Source organism: Passer montanus, unplaced genomic scaffold, assembly GCF_014805655.1.
Source record: "Passer montanus isolate IOZ18808 unplaced genomic scaffold, ASM1480565v1 scaffold27, whole genome shotgun sequence".
Classification (NCBI taxonomy): domain Eukaryota; kingdom Metazoa; phylum Chordata; class Aves; order Passeriformes; family Passeridae; genus Passer; species Passer montanus.
Genome location: NW_024367372.1, coordinates 7916233 through 7935920, shown reverse-complemented (window position 1 = coordinate 7935920; position 19688 = coordinate 7916233). Strand labels below are relative to the sequence as shown.

The window sequence follows — 19688 nt, the reverse complement described above, 5'->3', positions numbered from 1 at the left end:
TGTAGATTTAAATTTTTAGAAGGGGAAGGCAATGACAAAGAACATTTAGATAGGGTGTTCTACAGGGAAGGGACAAGGATTTCAAATGGATATGAGTTTGAAGTGTTGCATGAGAAATGAAATCCTTTTAGCTTAAGACCAAGAGAGCAGGGTATTGAGAGAAATAGTACTCACTTAATGAGCTCTAGCATATTCTTTCTATGTCATTAAGAGATAATTCTGCTAAATAAGTAGAATATAAATACAGCTTTTTAAAAGGTGGTTTAAATTCTTGGCTTCATAGGACTGTAAAGTGCTGAATAAAAGTGTAATTCCTAGACAAGTAATAAAGAAAAATTGAAATTAACATGTACTCACTTAATGAGCTCTAGCATATTGTTTCTATGTCATTAAGAGATAATTCTGCTAAATAAGTAGAATATAAATACAGCTTTTTAAAAGGTGGTTTAAATTCTTGGCTTCATAGGACTGTAAAGTGCTGAATAAAAGTGTAATTCCTAGACAAGTAATAAAGAGAAATTGAAATTAACATATTCAGGTGTTCTCAGTTGTTTTTTTTTTTTCTTTTTTTTTCCTCCAGAAAGCAATATGACTCTAATTTGGGTATTTTTTTTTTTTTTTTTCTTTTTTTTTTCCTCCAGAAAGCAATATTACTCTAATTTGGGTATTTTTTTAGAAATGTTAATGACGTATTATAATTCCATACTATCTGTGTTAGGTTATTTTTATGAAAATAATTATGAATGGAAGACAGTGAGAAAACATCCCAGCCCCCAAACAACAGCGCAAACTGATACACCTCAGAATAGTACCCAGAGTCTAAAAGTTACCATTGAGAAGCAGAGGCAGAAGCTTAAGCTAAGACCATTTTTTCTTTATAGTGAAGTGATACATACTTCTGAATTGTACATGTGCTTTGTGCTAAAACTATTAATGAGGCACTGATAAAAGATTTTGCCTTAGCAAAATTTAGCAGTGAGACCTTGGACTCTTAAAACTAAGGGTATCTTAATTTTTAACACAAATTATTTAATTTTATTCAAAATGGTAGTAGGAAATTTCTAGAGAACAATTCCCTCTCAGCACTAACAACTGGTAGGTGAGTGAGGAGAAATTGGATATTTTTTCTTTTCAGCAAACACTACCTGAGCAAAAATAGTTAATCATCACTTACTTTTTCATAAATAAGGCTTAGGGTTCTTTCCTAGGTGGTTGCCTATTCAGACATGATTAAAAATATCAAAAAGCTTAAACATTGTCATATCTACTGAATGAAACATTCTGCAAGTGTGCAGTGTGCATGTAGGAATCTTACTGAAAGTGTAGTGCTCCTTAGAATAAACCAATATTAATAACCAGTAGCTCCTCATACAGAATTAAAGGTCTCTTATCTTTTTCCATCACATTTTCCTGTGAAGCAATTAATACTGCCAAAATGCAAAATGAATAGATTATTTTATCTCTACGTTGTTTAGAACAGGGAAGAAACTTCTCCAAATTTCTCCCTTGCAGTTCTGTTGTTTCATTGACATCCTCTGACTGAAATCAGAGGATTGTAGCATGTAGCAAGATTTAGGCTCTTGCCACCTAAAGATAAGTAGAGAGACATGCATCTGTTAATTTGATTTGTTGATTTGGATTTGCTGTTGTGATTTGAAGGCCTGTGGCATCAGAGAGCTCTGTACCAACATAGTTTTTCAGTGTCATTGACCTTGCTTTCCTCTCCGTGAGCTATATGCTAGGGACTGGTCTCTTGTGTTACTGCTGTTCTTCAAATCCTGCTTGAAGGTACCTACACATGCCATATCTGGATAGAGTAGTGCAGCACTGGATGACTTAGGATGTTAAAGACTTCCCAGCTAAGCTTCTGAAAAACCTGTCTGTAAGCATGTGAGATTGCCTCAGTGCCCTCATTAGGAACTCAAGCTAAAAGTAATCTTTTCCATTCTGCTGTCCTTGGATTTCTTTGTTTAAAATACTGTTCTTGTTTTGTGTACTGTCTCTTTGAAATCTGCTTACAGTGGGTATACACTGAATATCCTGGAAAATAATTGAGAGTTTAAGAATTATCATCAGAGGAAACATTCCTTATGAAGTTTCAGATAAGTGTCTTCAGAGAACTCCAAAATGCAGATACAAATTTTTTAAACCACATTTCATAGTGTTATTTTGCATTTTGAGCAAATGTGTATGTGCTAACCACTCTTCTCACTATTCAGAAATAATGTTGCAACTAAGACAGCTGACATGTAAAGGCAGTTGTGAACAACTTTTCTCTTGATTTGTAGTCAGTTAAATCCCTGATCCCTTCAGGTGTTGAAATATTTCAACTGGTGCTACATTCCTAACCTTTTATTAAGGTATTACAGCGGAATTGCAAAAAAATTCCTAAACTCCAAAATATTTTGAAGTCTGTTAGTTATACACTTGTGACATAGCCTCTCTTTCTACTTAACAAAGCTTAATTTAATGTAAGGTATATACTTAAGTGAATAATCTGTATTTTACAATGTAGAGTTTACTGCAAACTTTTAGTATTAAGGTTTGAATGTCTAGTTTTAGAAATATCTATAGAATAGCATATTGTCTTTATCTCCAAAGGCATTATATTGTACTTCTAGCAAGCGCACCGACAGAAAAACAGCGACTAGAATGGTGAGTAATCCTTGAGATTTAAAAAAAACCAAAACAAAACACCACCTCCACCCCCTCAAACCAAAAGAAGCGCCTCCCTTCCCCCTCACGATCAACCTTGGACAGGGAGTATCTAGTGTATCAGGTGTCTTCTCAATGAATGAAAGTGGAGCTTCAGTGTTTCAAAATTAAATGGATAAAGATTGTAGAGTTCTGAAAAAAAACCCAACAAAACAGTAAAAATTAAAAACTGGGGAGTGAAGGCTGTTGCCTGAATTTTTCCTTAGCAGGAGTCTCAGAACGCCTTGTGCACTTTTTTAAAAAAGCATTGTAAAGAGGTATATTTTCAGTCACTTGAAATGCTGTTTCTCAAAACGAAAATTCCCCTTTCCCATGTTTCTGCTCTTTTATTAGTGAAATTCTAAGACTGACAAGTACTGGGAATTTCTTCACCTCTAAAATTCATCATCTCAAGCCAAAAGAATATTGGATAAATATGTGGTGGCTCTTTCTAACTGCCTTTTACTGATGTGTAATGTCTTGTATTTAATTCCATTTGTAAAATCAGGCTGCAGAGAGAGCTGCAGGGCATTCTTAAGCTTCCCTTGTCAGCTTTTGTAATGCCTTAACTGAAATTATTGATCTGAATTAATGTGACGTGCACTAATTCATTAGTAGTCTCAAGTATTAGTATAAGGAGAATGTTGAGGATTTTATCCTGATACGTGATGTTAGATACTTCTATTATTTCCTGTTAATGAGATCTTGTTAATAAATGACATTTATACAGGGTGGGCTTGGTGGAATCAAAAATCCGTATTCTAGTTGGAAACCTGGAGAAGAATGAATTCATTACACTGGCTCATGTGAATCCACAGTCATTCCCAGCACCCAAGGAGAATCCTGACAAGTAAGCAAACCCATTTTCTTCATTTAGTATGGAGAAACTAACTTGACTAAAACACAATTTCATTAATAAATAAATGGACATTTTTATAGACTCTTAAAAGGATTCATTTTTAATGACAGCACCTAAAGGCAAACAAATGATGCTCAGCTCTTCTTAAGTAATATTTAAAACAGTTACTATTGAAATTAGGTACTCTTTAATTCTGTATAAGAATGTCTCTAAATCAGAAAATAAAGGTAAATGTATTTTTTGTTAATAACTGTATTAATTGCATAATTTCCTGCCAACCTGTATAAGTTACTGCTACTTAGTTGATGCTGTTTTAATTGTGAGGAAGCGTGGAGAATCTGGGAGAACATCAGGCACTGTAGAACAGAGCTCTTGAGTAACTAAGTTCATTTAATGTTATAAAATTTAGTAATTGGGATGAATGTCATTGAAATCATAATGGCTGTGGTTAGAATTTGTCAAGCTGTGGAAACAGCAAAGAGTATCAAGTGCTTCAGATTGTTGGGGATATTAAATGCTTTTTGACTCCTTCCTCCCCCACTCAAAACAGCAATTGCAGGTGTGTGGAGGCTGAAAACTCTTGTAAGACTTTATTTCAAGACAGCATTGTAATTAATTTGTTAGGAATCATATTTTTGTGTGAAGTGTGAGAATGGGGGAGCAATTTGTCTTCACTGGGATACGTGAAAAGCCTTGTTACCCTTGCACAGGGCCTTTTCCACACATGAACTGCTTCAAGTACAGTGTGGGGCTATGTTTTTTTAAGAGGTTCTAGAATTGTTACACGTGTGTTCCAAGTAAAATTGGACAAAAGCAGGCAGTACCTCCTCAGCACCAGTTTAGTGGGTGGATATAGCTACAACTGCTGAGCCTCCAATTAGCTCTTATTTCAGGGGACTTGCTAGAAGTAGAAATACTTCTAGCAAAGGTTGTCTTCCCAGTGTATACAAAGGACATTCTTTCACCATTCCATGTGAAGGGGAGCTGTCAAAGGGAAGGTTTTAACTGGAACCTGCAGTTTATGGTCAGTTACAGCTAAGAAATTTGAGCATTGAAGGCATGTTCAGGTTGCAAAATGGAAGTTGCTTAACTGGATAATAGGTTCTAATTACTTTCAGTGCCTTTATAGTTGCTATGTCTAGTTGAGAGTTGGTTTTCTCATCCTAGGAGTATCTATATGGGAACAGAGCTGAATGGAGTAATCTATTGATAATCTTAGTTCATTTGTTAGAGGTAGATGTGTAGTGTTTAATGACTTTTATATTTTGAGTGAAAAAGAAATATTGTTAGTCAACTTGGTTTTTGCCTTTCTGTGTAGTTTCCTATTGCTACTAGAGCTAGAAAGTACAACTGTTGTCTATTGTAGCAAATAACTTATTAAGCTATTTAATTCTGTCAGTATTACATGACTGTTTTGTATAAAATTTTCCAGGGAGGAATACCGTACAATGTGGGTGATTGGATTGGTGTTTAAGAAAACTGAAAACTCTGAAAATTTAAGTGTTGATCTTACCTACGACATTCAGTCTTTTACAGACACAGGTGAGTTTTGCTTTCTAGGTGTTCTGGTATTAATAAACTTTTTGAAGTTACTGACTTTGCTCAAAACGTAGTCTTTGTTCATAATGCTCATAGTAATAGTAGAATTGTATCTACACAGAGATTTTCAGCTGAGGAGGTAGGGGTTTTATTTCATGAAACATATTTTCAATGAGTTTCAATGTTCCTAAATCTAGTTAGGATTTAGACTAATCACTTTCAGTTTGTACTCATTAAAAGTGAGAAAAATTATACACGCATCTTGCAGATCTCACTAAAAGTGTGGCACACTATTTTGTAATCTTTATTAAACAGATGAATTAGTTATCGTATGCAAGCTAGCAAGCTTAACCTCAAAAATTTTGAGTATAGTTTAAACATTTTTGCTACTTGGGGAACTAAATTTATCAGTGGATTAACAAAATATCTTTTATTCCCTGGTGTTTCATACTAGATAATTGATTCAGTAATCTTTACTTTCATGTCTGACACTCAGTGGAAGAGAGTTTTTTGACTTTCTGATGTTTACTTTTTGATTCATAAAAATAACTTAGTACACACAGGCAGTTTTGTAAACAAAGAATTGGTAGCAGCTGCAGAGTGTGACATCAGAGTGTCAGGAACAGTAGTTTTGACAGATTTATCTAATAAATTTACAGGTTGTTTTTTTTTTTTTTTTAACAAGCAACAGTTGAGGCTCAAATATTCAGTGTTTACAGTGCTGAAGGCATAGGTTCAAGTGTTACCTAATGCAGCCACAGTCTCTGAATTTCTAAGACTGAGTCTGAGGAAGAAAGGGGATTGAACACCTTGGCCCCCCTTCCACCTCACACCCAGGAATGCAGTAAATACATAGGCATATTTATAAATCATGATAAGGTTTCAAAGTTGTTTATTGTTATATATAGCTGCAGAGGGGCATCTCTTTCTTGAGAGTTGAAATATGTATTGTAATTATTAGTGATGAAGGTGAAATTATAGCAACTATAGGAACATCATTCTAATTTTTGAGAATTTAGAAAAGATAATACTTTGGCTGCTGCTTTGAAAGAGTGAAGGAATTCAGAAGTTAGTTTCTCATATCTTTCATTGTTTGTAAACAGATATTTCAGTAGTATACTGGTCAGAGATTTTTTGTGTGAAAAGACTAAAACTTGCACTTGATGTGATTTATTTGTACTATATTCCTGAAATTTGTCTAAATAGATTAGTATCTTATTATTGAAGATACTCCACTTATAAATGATCTATTAGGATCATTTAATCAAGATCCTAACAAACTGTGATGCAGAGTTTTTGATTTGTGAATATGCTTCCAGAAGTAACAATCTAGTAAACTATTTATGTTTGTGTGTTGTGGGTTTTTTGGTAATCTGAAATTAGTGTGAGCCTGTCTTCATTGTTTGTAATTCAGCCTAAAGACTTCTTTGCCCTGTCTTTTGGAATAGATTCTAAAATTTTTTTGGCAAGACCTAATATCAGGAATATGGAACGCTTTAACAATGTCTGGTTTCATTGAGCATGCTTCTACTTTAGCTGTAACCAGTATAGTTTTTTACAGAGAGGCATTATGAGCTTCTTCAATACCACAAGTAGTGCAGTATTTGCTTTAATACTCAGTATTCATTGAGCTCTCTGTGTGCCTCTCTCTTAACACCTTTTTTAATTACCTGTTCACAGCCTATTCAGTGAGATTCCTTAATGTTTGTAGAATAGACAGTGAATCAGAGAGATGCCTCTTGAGTTTTCGTATTTAAGAGCTACAGAACCATTTTTTATTCATACATCTGCCCCAGCTTTTGTTCAATGTTGTGGAGACAGTCAGTGTGAAAGAACAAGCTTTTCATTTTTACCTGGCTTTACTTGAACCCAGCATGCTGGGTTCCAGCACAGTTCTTGTACTAGCACTTACCATGGTGACTTTCCAGAAGCAGGTGTTCTGAGGTGAAGAGAAATATCTTCTCATACTAGTCAAAAATAAAAGAAACAAATACCAACCAAACAAAACCACCAAAATGACCATACAAAATTAAAAAAAAACCAAACAAACAAGAACCAGAGCAACAAAAAAGCTCAAGAAAACAGAAAAAATCTAAACATAAATTACTTCTGTATAAAAATTTAGTGATGTGTGAGTTGCCAGAGTAATTTTAATACGTTAGGTGGCAAATGAGCACTTAACTCCTGAATTAAAACCCACTTGGTGAAGGAGCTGCATAAATAAAATCACCTGCAAAGAAGATAATTGTATGTAAATGCTGTAATTCTTATGAGGAAATTTTATTTCCATCTTTAGTCCCTTTGAGATGAAGAGTTTGCTTCAGAGCTCTTAGAGTTAAAACTTGTTCAAAATACAGAGAACCGTGTGTTTGCAAGACATGTTTCTTGAAAACCAGGTCACCTGTTTCCAAACTAATGTTTGTGTTTGTACTATCAGTGCTGGCATGGTAGGCAGTTCCCTTTCTTCCTCCAGAACAAGGAAACATTATTCGTGTTCTTGAGGATAATAAGTGCTCTGAAATGAAAATTGTTTCTGCCTGGGCAAGTAAGTGGACTTTGCAAAATGCTTCAGTATGTCTCAATGTTATTCTAATTGTGTAGTTTATAGGCAAGCAATAAACAGCAAGATGTTTGAGATGGATATGAAGATTGCTGCAAGACATGTGAAACGTAAGCAACTTCACCAACTGCTACCTAATCATGTGCTTCAGAAAAAGAAAAAGGTAAACTTCTCTAACATATGACAGCAATGAAAATGCCATTGCTCTTAAATTTTTGATTTTTTGGTTTACTGATTTAGGTTTACTTAGATTTTTAGGTTTACTAATCCAGGAATTAAAATCACATTTTGAGATCCTAATTTTACCTGCAAATGATCTCATTTGAGTGTAGCAGTATTACTAGATGCACTGAATATAATACTAGATTTCTCAGAGCATCAGCAATGTGAGTGGTGTCTTCTTGTCTGGCTGGATAGTTTACCTGTGGCCATATATGAGAATGATAATGTTTAATTAGTTTTTAATTAAGATGCTGTGTTGAATTGTTGTTTAATTTTAGTTGAGTCAGTAAGAAGGGGTGAAACTTTGAATTGAACAATTCAGTCTGATTCACAATCCCTAGTGCTTTGTATTAGCTTAATCTGAGAGCAATACAGATTTGCTTGGATTTTTTAATAGCTAAACCACTGCTACATATTTTAAGTATAGCTGAATAACATGCTTTATTTCTATAGCTGTTTTATATTGAATGCTGTTTTAAGGACTAGGAAGTCTTTATTGACACCAAGTGTAGATCTGTTTCAGAGAACAATGTGAGTATTAAGTAATATATCACTTAAAGTAGTAGTACTATGTCAGGAAAGAGTTTTTCTTTTCCATGGACTAAGTTTAAATCCTCTTTAAATTCTTTTTGTGTACATCAGTTTGTTTTGATGTACATCACTTTAAAGTTAATGAAAGTATTTCTAAGTCCACCAAACCAAAGAAATTTGAAATAAAGCTGAAAATATAATAATTAAATACAGTAACAGTTTGTTTTTGAACGTGGTTGGTTCAGACAAATCTGCACCAGAGCTGTAAACATGAAAATGTCAATGATTGTAGTGAGAGCAGAGTGGATTATTTACACGTAAAAGGATTTGAAAATTGTCCATTTAAGTTTGCATTTTTAAATAACTTGAATTTCTGTTGATTTTTAAACTTTTAATTAGACTAACAGAATTTTCCTTTGCCTTGTGGCTTGCAGCACTCGACAGAAGGGATCAGGTTGACAGCTCTGAATGACAGCAGCCTAGACTTGTCTATGGACAGTGATAACAGCACGTCTGTGCCTTCGCCTACCAGTGCTATGAAGACAAGTCCGTTGAACAGTTCTGGAAGTTCTCAGGGGTAATGGAGACTTTGAGACTTCTTGCTGCTTTGTCTTCCTGAATTACTTGTGTTAAACACATGGCAAATACTGCACACATGTGATACCACCGTTACCACGGTGGGAATGTTCCAAATTGGATGGAGATTGTAAACCCTGTTATTTCAGTTTGAGTACTGTAGCAAAATTTGGGGGATAGGGAGCATGGTGCTGGACTTGAGATGAGGAATCATGGGTAAAAATGCTTAGAAGAACATGATGATAGAAAAACTTGGGCCCTGTAGTAGGAGGCAGTGAGAAGTAGTGAGCAGGTAGTTGTGAGCGTGAGGAAGTGTTTTGTGAGTTTTGGATCCAAGTGTAAGACAGTAGAAAGGTTTAGATTTTCTGTCTGGGAAATCAGTAGTGCTCCTGCTGTTACTGATGATACCTATGCAAATTAAGTATAGGAACATAATTTCCCACTACTTTCAAATTGTACATATTAAAGTTTACTTAATACTAACTTTCTGTATTAAGTTTTTTCCTACCTTAACTCTGGTTTACTGCACTTAAGCGAGTGTACTCTCTTTTTATAAGGGTCTCATGTTCATCTCTTTGATACACATAGAAGTTATCATCAATCTCCTACAGTTCAGCAGTATTGCACATCTGTTATAGGATGTGTGTAGGATGAAATACTTAGTCCTTTTGACAAGAGTTCTTTTAGTTATTCTTCCTTGGTGAATGGTTAACAGTAGTTGATACCACTATCTGTGCTGTTGAAATAAATCTGTCTTACCTAGGATGTCACAAGTGAAGTGGAAATTGCCCTTGGCTGATTTTAGACACACACTGCTTCCCAATTGCTTGATGATGGAAAAGGGATCATTTTTGTGATTGGTCACTTGAAGCCCCAGGGCTTTGTTTGTGATTATTTTAGTCTGAAATTGTCATTTTAACAGTGTGTATAAATTAAAACCAAGCTTTTTATTCTGGTCCTTCTACAGTGGTTTCTTTTTCATCCTTCAGTAAATAGTTGCTGTGTTTTCCCATGCTCATTGTTTGGGTGGACACTGCCTGACTTTTTGCTTGTCTTTTAAATGCAGCCTTTTTCTGGTCTCAAAACTGTCATTGAGTGATTTAAATTCAGTATTTGAAATAGCTTCCATTGCTTTTGTTGGATAGTAGATTGCCAATGCTCACTTTTACCTTTTTACTGGCATAAGTTCTGCTCTGTAATGTAGGTAAAATACCAACTGTGGTTACTGGTCACACATATGATGTGATGAAAGATCATGTAACACCATAGCTTTACTAATGTCTTCAGCATTTCATAATTTTTCTCTTTTTAGCAGAAGCAGTCCTGCGCCAGCTGTAACAGCAGCATCTGTGACCAACACACAGGCTTCTGAAGTCACTGTGCCACAAATAAATTCCAGTGAAAGCTCAGGGGGTAAGGAAAATGGCGTAGCATATTGTTTCTGTTGAATTTTTGGTAATGTTTATAAGGCAGTTTTTCTTCCAGCTTGAGACTTCTAGTCTTTGTATAACAGATGCTCTAATGTGTTCTTCATACACATAGTTCAATAATTTCTTAAGGATTCAGAAGAACACAGAGGGATATTTGCTGTTATATTTACTTATTTTATTCTTAGAGATTTATATTTGCCATTTACAATAGCAGTTGTGTTCCAATGACCTAATGTAGGTCTGTAGTTTGGTTAGCTAAATGAGGAAAACATTATCTAAAGCTGGAAGAACAATTTTTTATATTTATTTTTAATTCATTTTGTAGTTAAACTCAAGGTGGTTCTGTACTGTTTGTATGTAGTCTGTCCTCCCATGTTCCCGCTCCTTGTGCTTCATGAAATTGATTCTAGGAATGCAGAAGACTCAGATGTAAGCAGAAACACATGTTCCTTACTGATGTCTGTTCAGATATGTCCCACTGTATGTGCTGACTTTATCCTTCGTTTTCTGCAAGAAAAAGTACACTTTACTTAAAAATAATTTAAAAATTTCATTCTTAAGTCAAAGAATAAAAGCATCTGGTGAAAATACTTCCTTAGAATCAGCTACTCTTCTTTTTTGATGGAGCTTTAGTGTACAAGGAGCAAGTCAGAAATAGATGGAAAAGGGGAGTGACTGGTTAGTCTTTCAAAATGAAATCTCTCATTCACTCTTGACGTGTGGCATGGTTTAGTCTTACTTCTTTCTGATTTTTATCGTGTCACAGGTGCATCAATGTGAGTAAGTTTGTCCATGAGCACTAAATGGAGCTTAAATGGCGTGACTGGTTTTTGGATTTGGAAGCATATCAGAAGTTGTTCATTCTTATATTTTGGTTAATCAAAATGTTAATCACCTGATAGTTGTTAATGAAAAATTTCCTCAATGTATTTTTTCTCATCCTGGAGCATCTCCCTATGTGCGCTTATTGGTTTGAGGTAGGCAATTGATGAGATAGAGCTTTGTCATATGGAGCATTTTTCAAAAGGATGTATATAATATCAATTCTTTATTTGATGCTCTGTGATGACTTCATATTTGTCACTGGATAAGCTAAGCCTGAGAAATTATAAGCTTAATTTTTGAGTGAAAAAGGGAGTATCAGATTGCTCTTGGATTTGATTTAATGCAGTCTTGGCAATGCATATATATAGCTGAGTACAGAAGCAGTAGAATTTCCTTAGGTACACAAATACCACAGCTGTATTATACAGAGCTCTGTCTGGGCTCATATAGCCTGCCGTAAGCAGGGTTAATTAGGCTAAGCAGAGTGTCATTGCCATGGCTACCCTATGTAGCCTGGTACAGGAATTCTTTCAGAATCATGTGTTAAGGGCTTGGAATGGACCTAAAAGATGATCTAACCCCAACCCCTCCTGCAATGGGCAGGGACACTTCCCACTAGACCAGTTTGTTCAAGGCCTAAACTGACCTGGCTTTGAGCACTGCCAGGGTCAGGGCATCCAAAACCTCCTTGGACAAGCTAACCTGTTCCAGTGTCTCAGTACCTCACACTAAAGAATTTCTTCCAAGACCTAACCCAGATTTCCCTTCTTTCAGTTTGTGCCCACTGCTCTTTGTCCTGTCAGTACAGTTCCTGACAAAGAACCCCTCTTCAGCTTTGCTGTAGGCCCCTTCTGGTGCTGGAAGGTTGCTGTGAGAGTTTTCCATGCAGCCTTCTTTTCTTCAGGCTGACCAGCCCCAATTTTCTCAGCCTGTCTTTGGAGGGGAGGTGCTCCAGTCCTCTTACCAACTTCATGGCCTCCTCTGGGCTTGCTCCAACAGTTCCATGTCCTTCTTATGTTGGGGATGCCAGAACTGTACACAGCACTCCAGGTGGGGTCTCACAAGAGCAGGGTAGAAGGGAAAAGTCCCCTCCCTGGACCTGCTGCCCACACTCCTTTGGCTGCAACCCAGGGCACATTTGGCGTTCTGGGCTGTGAGCACATTTGCCAGATCATGTTGTTTTTCATCAACCATTGTGCCCCCAGGTCTTTGTCCTCAGGGCTGCTCTCAGTCACTTCTCTGCCCAGCCTGTGGGTGTGCCTGGGTTTGCCACAACCCAGCCACAGGAGCTTGCACTCGCTCTATTGAACTTCAAGAGGTTTGAGTTGACCCACCTGTCCAGCCTGTCCAGGTCCCTCTCAATGGCATCCTGTCCCTCCAGTTTGTCAGTTGCACCACACAGCCTGGTGTCACCAGTGAACTTGCTGAGGGTGCACTGAAGCTCAAGAATGAGCTTGAAACTAAACTGTGCATTGTATGCACACTTGCTTTTCCAAACATGATGCTACACCATTAACTGTACCACTTCCTTGATGCCTGCTTGATGTCAGGGGTTTTGATTAGAGACCAAAAATACCAGTGATTGAGCTGAAATGATTGTGTCGATTCCTCTTGTTCAAGGTCTTTAAATTATTTGTCCATAGGTACTTCAAATGAAAGCATTCCTCAAACTGCCACACAACCAGCCATTTCTCCACCACCAAAGCCTACCATCTCTAGAATTGTTCCCTCAGCGTATCTATTAAATCCATCACCAAGAAGTTCAGGAAATGTTGCAACAAAAATGCCTAGCCCTGTCGCAGCAGTGAAAAGGACATCTTCTCCCCATAAAGAAGAGTCTCCTAAGAAAATTAAAATGGAAGAGGTATTTGAGATTTTGAGATCATACCATAGCAATGTTCAAAACTTTGAATATTCATTTTGCCCAGAGTGCTGATTCGCGTATTCCAAGTTTCAGATATTTCCTACTCTGACTGCATTGGTGCTTGATGTTTTCAGCTTGCCAAGGTGTTAGTATTTTTATTTTGTTGATATTCATGATGGGACACATGTACTGCATTAGCACAAGTGCTTAGAATCTAGATTCTTATCTTAATAATTATTTTGGTAAGCCTATAATATGCTAAGTCTTCCAACTAATTCTGTCCTTTTAAACACTTTGACCTTATTTTCTTGTTGATTTATTTAAAAATATGATTTTATGATTTGTAATATTTTCTGTGTTTGCTTTTCAGCAGGATGAAATAAGTGAAGATACTAGCTGTATAGATTTGAATGAACATGAAAAAATGGAAACTAAGGTATATATCCCTAGACTGTATAATTTTGTATATATTGTTTGGGAAAATTACTGTGTTTCTCTCTAGGAATGACTAAAAGTGTGTCTATATCTAGACTGTCCAGTAAAGATATCAAAAGTATATCTTATTGTTTTAATGTTTGTCAGTATTGATGAAGTCCATTGCCTGCTGCCATGATAAGTTGAGCCCAAATCCATATTCTCATAGGACTGTCATTTCTTTGCTGGTCATTCATGTGGGATTAAGCATGGTAAAAACATTAGTCATGATATTTATATTTCAGTTTGTTGAATTAGGTTAAGTATGTGTCAATATGCCATGTTTTTCCTGCATCCCAAATCTGATGTATGTTAATTAGTGGAAGAACAGTTGTCCTAAGTATTCTATTTGGACTTTACATGTTGGGCTGAGCATCCTAAAGCCAGCCACCTTGTTCACTTTTTAGATAGACATTTCAAGTGATAGTAAGTAAATCTTCTGTGCAAGTGAAATTATTGTGTGAAGTTACAGCATACTGTTTGGGGACTTAGGACATTGTGCCTCTCCAGTATCTTGTAGTTAGCAGACAATTTTTCTGCCTTAGTGGTGAACAGAAAGGGTGACAGACTCTTTTTAGCCTTATTATAGCAGCTCTCCAGTTGGGATTTTGCAGATTTTATGGGGCACATTCTGTTGTCTCTGGAATACTCTGGAAGTTATGCTTATGCTTAAAGTTAAATGTAAGTTCTTTGGTTTATAGTTTCAATGGCCATAAGCAAGGAGTTGTATCTTGTTAGGCAGTCACCTTGCAATGTCTCTGAACTTAAGATAGGTGAAGGCAGAAATACATGTAAGCACTTAATCCTCACTTCAAAAATAGATCCACTGGATATAGATAATTATAAAAGACATAGATAAGCCTGTTCGTTCTCCTCTGCAGTCTCCTCTAAGTCTTTTTCCTTAATATTTATGGCAGGAAATGGTGGAATTAAATTGCTTAAATTATCGTAAGCACAGGTTTTCATCTATTGGAATGCATTTCTTTTTTTAGGGTGTATTAATGGTACAATTTGAGCTAGCAGACTGTTTTTATTAAAATGAGAATGTGCCGTTGTCCTGCTTTAGTCCTGTAGTCCCACACTTTTACCTGCAAATCAGTCTCTGACACTCACCTATTCATTCAGAAAGCTGATTCAACCCATTAAAGCAGCAGGAAAACTTTACTGGCAGAATGGCAAATGCTGTGGAAAAGCTGTTGAATTTTTAAACAAATTCTGTAGCTTTTCACATGATCTTCCTTGATAATACACTTTTTGTCTTTAGTGAGTTGAATGACATGTAATGTTTTGCCATAGGAGTCTGTATAAAAAATGTTAATTGGTTAAACAAGTGACAGCTGATAAGTTATATAGCTTGTGTTGATGTCAAATCCCTAATAAGTGAAACATTCTCCAGTGTGGTGATTCCTTCCTAAAAGGAAGAGTGTCAATGCAGCAAGCATCAATGCTTGCATTTTTCTTTTGCTGTATATGCACAATGTAAATAATTCTGGAGTGCTGGGTGTTCTATATAAGTAGCTCATTGGAAGTGGTGTAACTGTGGTGATGCTTTTGTTTTTTTTTTTTTTCAGGAGCAAATTGAGACAGAAGTGAATGTTAATTCTCAAACAGAAACTCTGCAGACAACTTCTCTGCAAGCTCCTCAGGTACTGTTTTTAAAAGCAATACTGCCATGCAATGTATTTATGTGCTAATCTGTGGTGAAAGAATTGAAACTGAAACAAGTCCAGATGTTAAAAATAAATGTATAATTTTAAATATAAATCCATTTTATGGTAAGCTACTTGTTGTTACTGTCACAATTTTTGTGGTTTAGATGATCATTGATCTTATTGAATGTGCATTGTAGCTAAACATGTATGGCTTGCCATACTAACTGACCGAAGCTGGATTCACTCTTCTGAATTATGTCTTCAGTAAGGGGCTCAGTTTATTCCTTTGTGCTTTGCACATCTCAGAATAATCCTTTCGAACAAGGAAACAAATGATTTAAGTAGCTGCTGCTCAAAGATATCCAGGTAGAGTTTGAGGATGTTTGAAATGTGACTTCAGATTCTAATATTTGGTACAAGAGACAAGTGTCTCTTACTTACAGTGTAAGTTTGTCACTGCTTAGCCAGCTGATGTTAGCAGTGTAAACACTGTTTTGAGAACAGTAAGAGTTCTCTACCATTCACTTAAGTTTTTGTTTCTAGTATTGTAACAACTTTCAGAGAGCACTTTAGTTTCTTACTAGCATTTTTAAACTTCTCTTAGTGCTCTGCTGATTAAAGTATCCCTGTCAAGCACTTTATGCACATTTGAATTATGAAAGTATGTGTAGTGAATGTGTTGGTTGACAGTAGAGATTGTTGCAATAGTAATAATGGTATTTCTTACTGGACATTTTGAACTGTATGAGCAGTACTGAATAAAGATAGCAAATTGTTGGCAAAAACTGTAGACGCTACATGGACTTCCTAAACTGCTTCGGGGAAGTTTTTAGATCATTTAGTAAGTACACCAATTTTATTTTGTCTGTTGTTGTGGGGGATTATATAAAGCTTTGTAGCTTTTTTACAGATTATGTGATTGTTACTTTATCAAAAGTAATCTGGAAACTACAAAGGATGGTGAGCCTCCTCTGTCATTTTTTAGTGCTCTTGTCGGCTTTGTTTAAAACAATGCCCGTGTTGCAGAAAATAGAAACATGTCAAACTGCAGATCAGTACCAGCCAGGGGGTTACTTGGGGCAGGGGTGATGCAAAGCCCAGAGCTATTTTGTCCTAGGTCCCTGCTACTTTGTGCACTAACACATCAGTTAATGTTAACTTGACATTTTTAATAAAGCAGCAATTAAGAGCAGTCATTTTAATGCAGTTTTCCCTATGTATCAAAGGTATCTTATATAAATTTTGAACATTTATAATGTAAGAAAACATTTTATGATAAATTATGTGAAGTGTTGCATAATAACTGGGTTATGGGGGATGGCAAATAATGTGCCACAGTGGAAGTCAAAATACTTTAAAAAAAACCCCACCCCAAATTTAGAGGCCTGTACAGCAAGTGAGAAATTAATGAACCTCATTGAATTTTGGGTGTGTTTCTGTCTTTTCCTTTTGTTTTAGATACAATTTTTCTGAGTGGCATTGAAGTCTTTTAAGTGAGGAAAAATTGTTGAGGTTATCGTCAAGGTGGAATTCTTAACACATTCATACAGTACCTTTTTAGCATAACTTTTTGTTCATGTAAATCTAAACCAATATGAAAAATTGGAAATTTGACTGTAGAGTTTTTTAACAGTCTTGAATGTATGAAGACACACATTTTGGAATGGGAACTGTTTTTCATCACTTGTCTGTAAGGAGAGAGACTTAACACTGAATTGTTAAGAGATGTTTTTAAATACTAAACATGTAGATTAGATAGTTTATGTTACTGGTCAGGCATCCTTATTATATGGATGTTTTACTATAATACAGGTTATTAGTAGGCCAGCTTTATCTCCAGCACTAGCTAATTTCTTTCAGTTCTCAAAAAAAAGCACACAAAGATTCTTGTAGAAATTTTCCTTATTAAAGACTCTGTAGGCAAAGACCTGCTTCTTTCTTTGTAATCTGTAATTATCTTCATATATTTCTAAAAAGCCTTCTAAAGCTGTTTGTTTTGAAACTTAATGCCAATTACTACAATATTTTTCTTTTTGTATTTACAAAGTTAAAATACAACCAAACTTCTTTTCTTTTCAGAAAACACCCAGTACAGACCTTTCAGATATCCCTGCTCTTCCTGCAAATCCTATTCCTGTTATCAAGAATTCAATAAAATTGAGATTGAACCGGTAAAAACCACCTCAGGGGTCCATAAACAGTATCTGCCAACTCAACCTGTTGTCTTCTAATGCTAGAAAAAAAAGGAGAACGGAGGGTGCAAGACTAGAACATAATTGCAAATGGATTTAGGTATATGTTGTGCACTTCCCTTTCTGGACTAAAGTCGCCGCTTGATTGGAAGTCCAGGTTAGTATGTGAAGCCAGGAGTACAAGTAATGTGTTAGCAACAGTTACATTAAATATTTCGAAGGATTACTGCCTTTAAAAACATGAACACTATTTGTAGCCATATTTGACATTCTGATTGAATTTGTTTTGATGCATTGTTTCAAAATTGAGATAAAACTGGCATAAGAATCCCTTAAATGCACTTTTATGTACTTTTTTTTATTGGAGTATGACTAATTTTAGATCTTTAGCTGATAAAATTTCCTTTTATTGAAGAGTCTCTTCAATAGTAGTAATTTGCAAATTGGATGACATTCTGTGATATACTATACATTGAAAACAAAGTGTATAGTATATTTTGTTCAACTGCCATCAAGCAGCAGTAAGTCTTTAAAATGTAATGTCAAATCTTGGGGTCATAAGATGTAAGTTGAGGAAGTAATTGGGAAGTTTTGGTATTGGTGGGACATGATTAAGGTGTGGTCTACTTTTATTTATAGGATTCTTTTAAGGTGCATACAGATCAGCAATCAAACAGTAAATAAACTTTCTTTTGAGCTAACTGAACTCCTTATTCCTTTTTTATCCCTTTATTTCTTGGGAAAATATTTTGCATTTACTGTTGGGGTTTTCTTTTTCAAATTATTTTTTCCGCTTGTATGCACCATATAGAACAATAGTTATTTATACAAAATAAAAACAAGCCATGTACTCATTTGGGTTCCCCCCTGCCCCTTACCTAGTTGTAATACCTTGTGGGCCTCTAGGCACAAATTCAGAATTTGTCCCATGACTAAACTCTTTAGGTAAATATTGTGTGCCTGTGAAATACACCACCTGTCTTGATGGCCTTTGAATCACTAAATATGATTTTTGTACACTCCATAAAGGTCCTGTATACATTAAAAAGATTAAAATTTTAAATAAAGGCAAAAGATTTTTCCCTAAGAATTTTAACCTTTTTATTTTTAGATAGTTAATCACAAGTAGTTTTACATACTGAACAACACCAAATTTTTAAAAATCATATTTCTAGTAAGCACTTGACATCTAGTAAGCTCTCTTACTCCTATTTTTGTTCTTGTAGTCCTATCACAGAAGTAACAGCTTTTTCTTTTGAAAGAACTGAAGCTCTCATGGCAAAGAACAGTATTTGAGGAACATGAGGGATACCAACAGTAATACCAGATGTAGATAACAAACTTCATGTTACTATTACTTAAGTCTGAAATATGTGGGATGTCAAATCATACTTCCCATACTTTGATTAGCATGTTTTATGAACTCCCTTCTCCCATTGTGCTCCATCCTATTACACATGCATCTTTCATGTTACAAGTTAAATTACTTACACTCTTCCCCTTATCCTTCTAAATTAATTCTCCAAAGTCAGAGTGTAGCTTATCTTTTACTTAGGCTGTGCAGTAACTGAAGGTTTTTTTTTTTTGCCATTTGTCTAAGATGTCTAGTATACAATATTTCTCTTTTCCTTGCCCTGTGCAGCCTGCTGTCGTCCACCCCCCAAAGAAGGTTATATCTTAACAGTTGAAGTGTACAAGCTGTCTGTGTATTTTGTGTAGCTATGGAGTTTAGATCGAAATTGCCAGGCACAAATTTAGTCTTGTCATTTTGTTTACACATCGGAAAATCTTTTTCATTTTATTAAACGTTTCATGTAACTGCACCCAAGTTTTGCCAAGCTGGAAACTTGGAACCTTTCTGTATAGTGACTTTTTAATTCTAGTTTTCATAACCTGGAGATCAGACTGTTGCTTTCGCATGATGTACGTAGTGTCTCATGACTGGAGTTTGCTTTGTTTTATAGTATCTGTACTCCTTGTATTTTTCAAGAGCTATTTTGTAAACAGATGATGTATTTCTCCATTGAAAACACAATAAAAAACAGCACAATCCCATGGTTGTCTAATTTTTCTGACTGTACTAAATTGGTTTTACTTTTCTTAGTTCTTACTTAGCTCTTAAATTTTCTGCTAAGGCAGAATATGGTACAGCCTAAAGGAAATAGAGTAGATAATGCTTATTTAGAGAGCATTCATTTGTGTGTGCTATAGCAAGTGGAAATAACACTCAGAAGATATTGGATTCTAGCTGTTAAAGGGAAAGTTTGTGA

The 19688-nt window shown here is 35.6% G+C and overlaps 1 protein-coding gene across 5 annotated transcripts in view; it reads left to right on the top strand.

Moving 5' to 3' along the window:
- The window catches only part of PAPOLA (poly(A) polymerase alpha), a 43767-nt gene extending 24294 nt beyond the window's left edge, over positions 1 to 19473 (top strand). For 2 of the 5 annotated variants that reach the window (XM_039712445.1, XM_039712449.1), the window contains exons 13-22: positions 2602 to 2655; positions 3425 to 3544; positions 4986 to 5095; positions 7694 to 7815; positions 8840 to 8982; positions 10294 to 10394; positions 12880 to 13100; positions 13471 to 13536; positions 15146 to 15220; positions 17306 to 19473. In XM_039712445.1, the coding sequence (XP_039568379.1) occupies positions 2602 to 2655; positions 3425 to 3544; positions 4986 to 5095; positions 7694 to 7815; positions 8840 to 8982; positions 10294 to 10394; positions 12880 to 13100; positions 13471 to 13536; positions 15146 to 15220; positions 17306 to 17401 (1108 nt within the window). In that variant the 3' untranslated portion in view covers positions 17402 to 19473. The remainder of the gene's footprint in view (positions 1 to 2601; positions 2656 to 3424; positions 3545 to 4985; positions 5096 to 7693; positions 7816 to 8839; positions 8983 to 10293; positions 10395 to 12879; positions 13101 to 13470; positions 13537 to 15145; positions 15221 to 17305) is intronic. The other 3 variants (XM_039712448.1, XM_039712446.1, XM_039712447.1) reach the window with 3 other exon arrangements.
- The last annotated feature ends 215 nt before the right edge of the window (positions 19474 to 19688 follow it).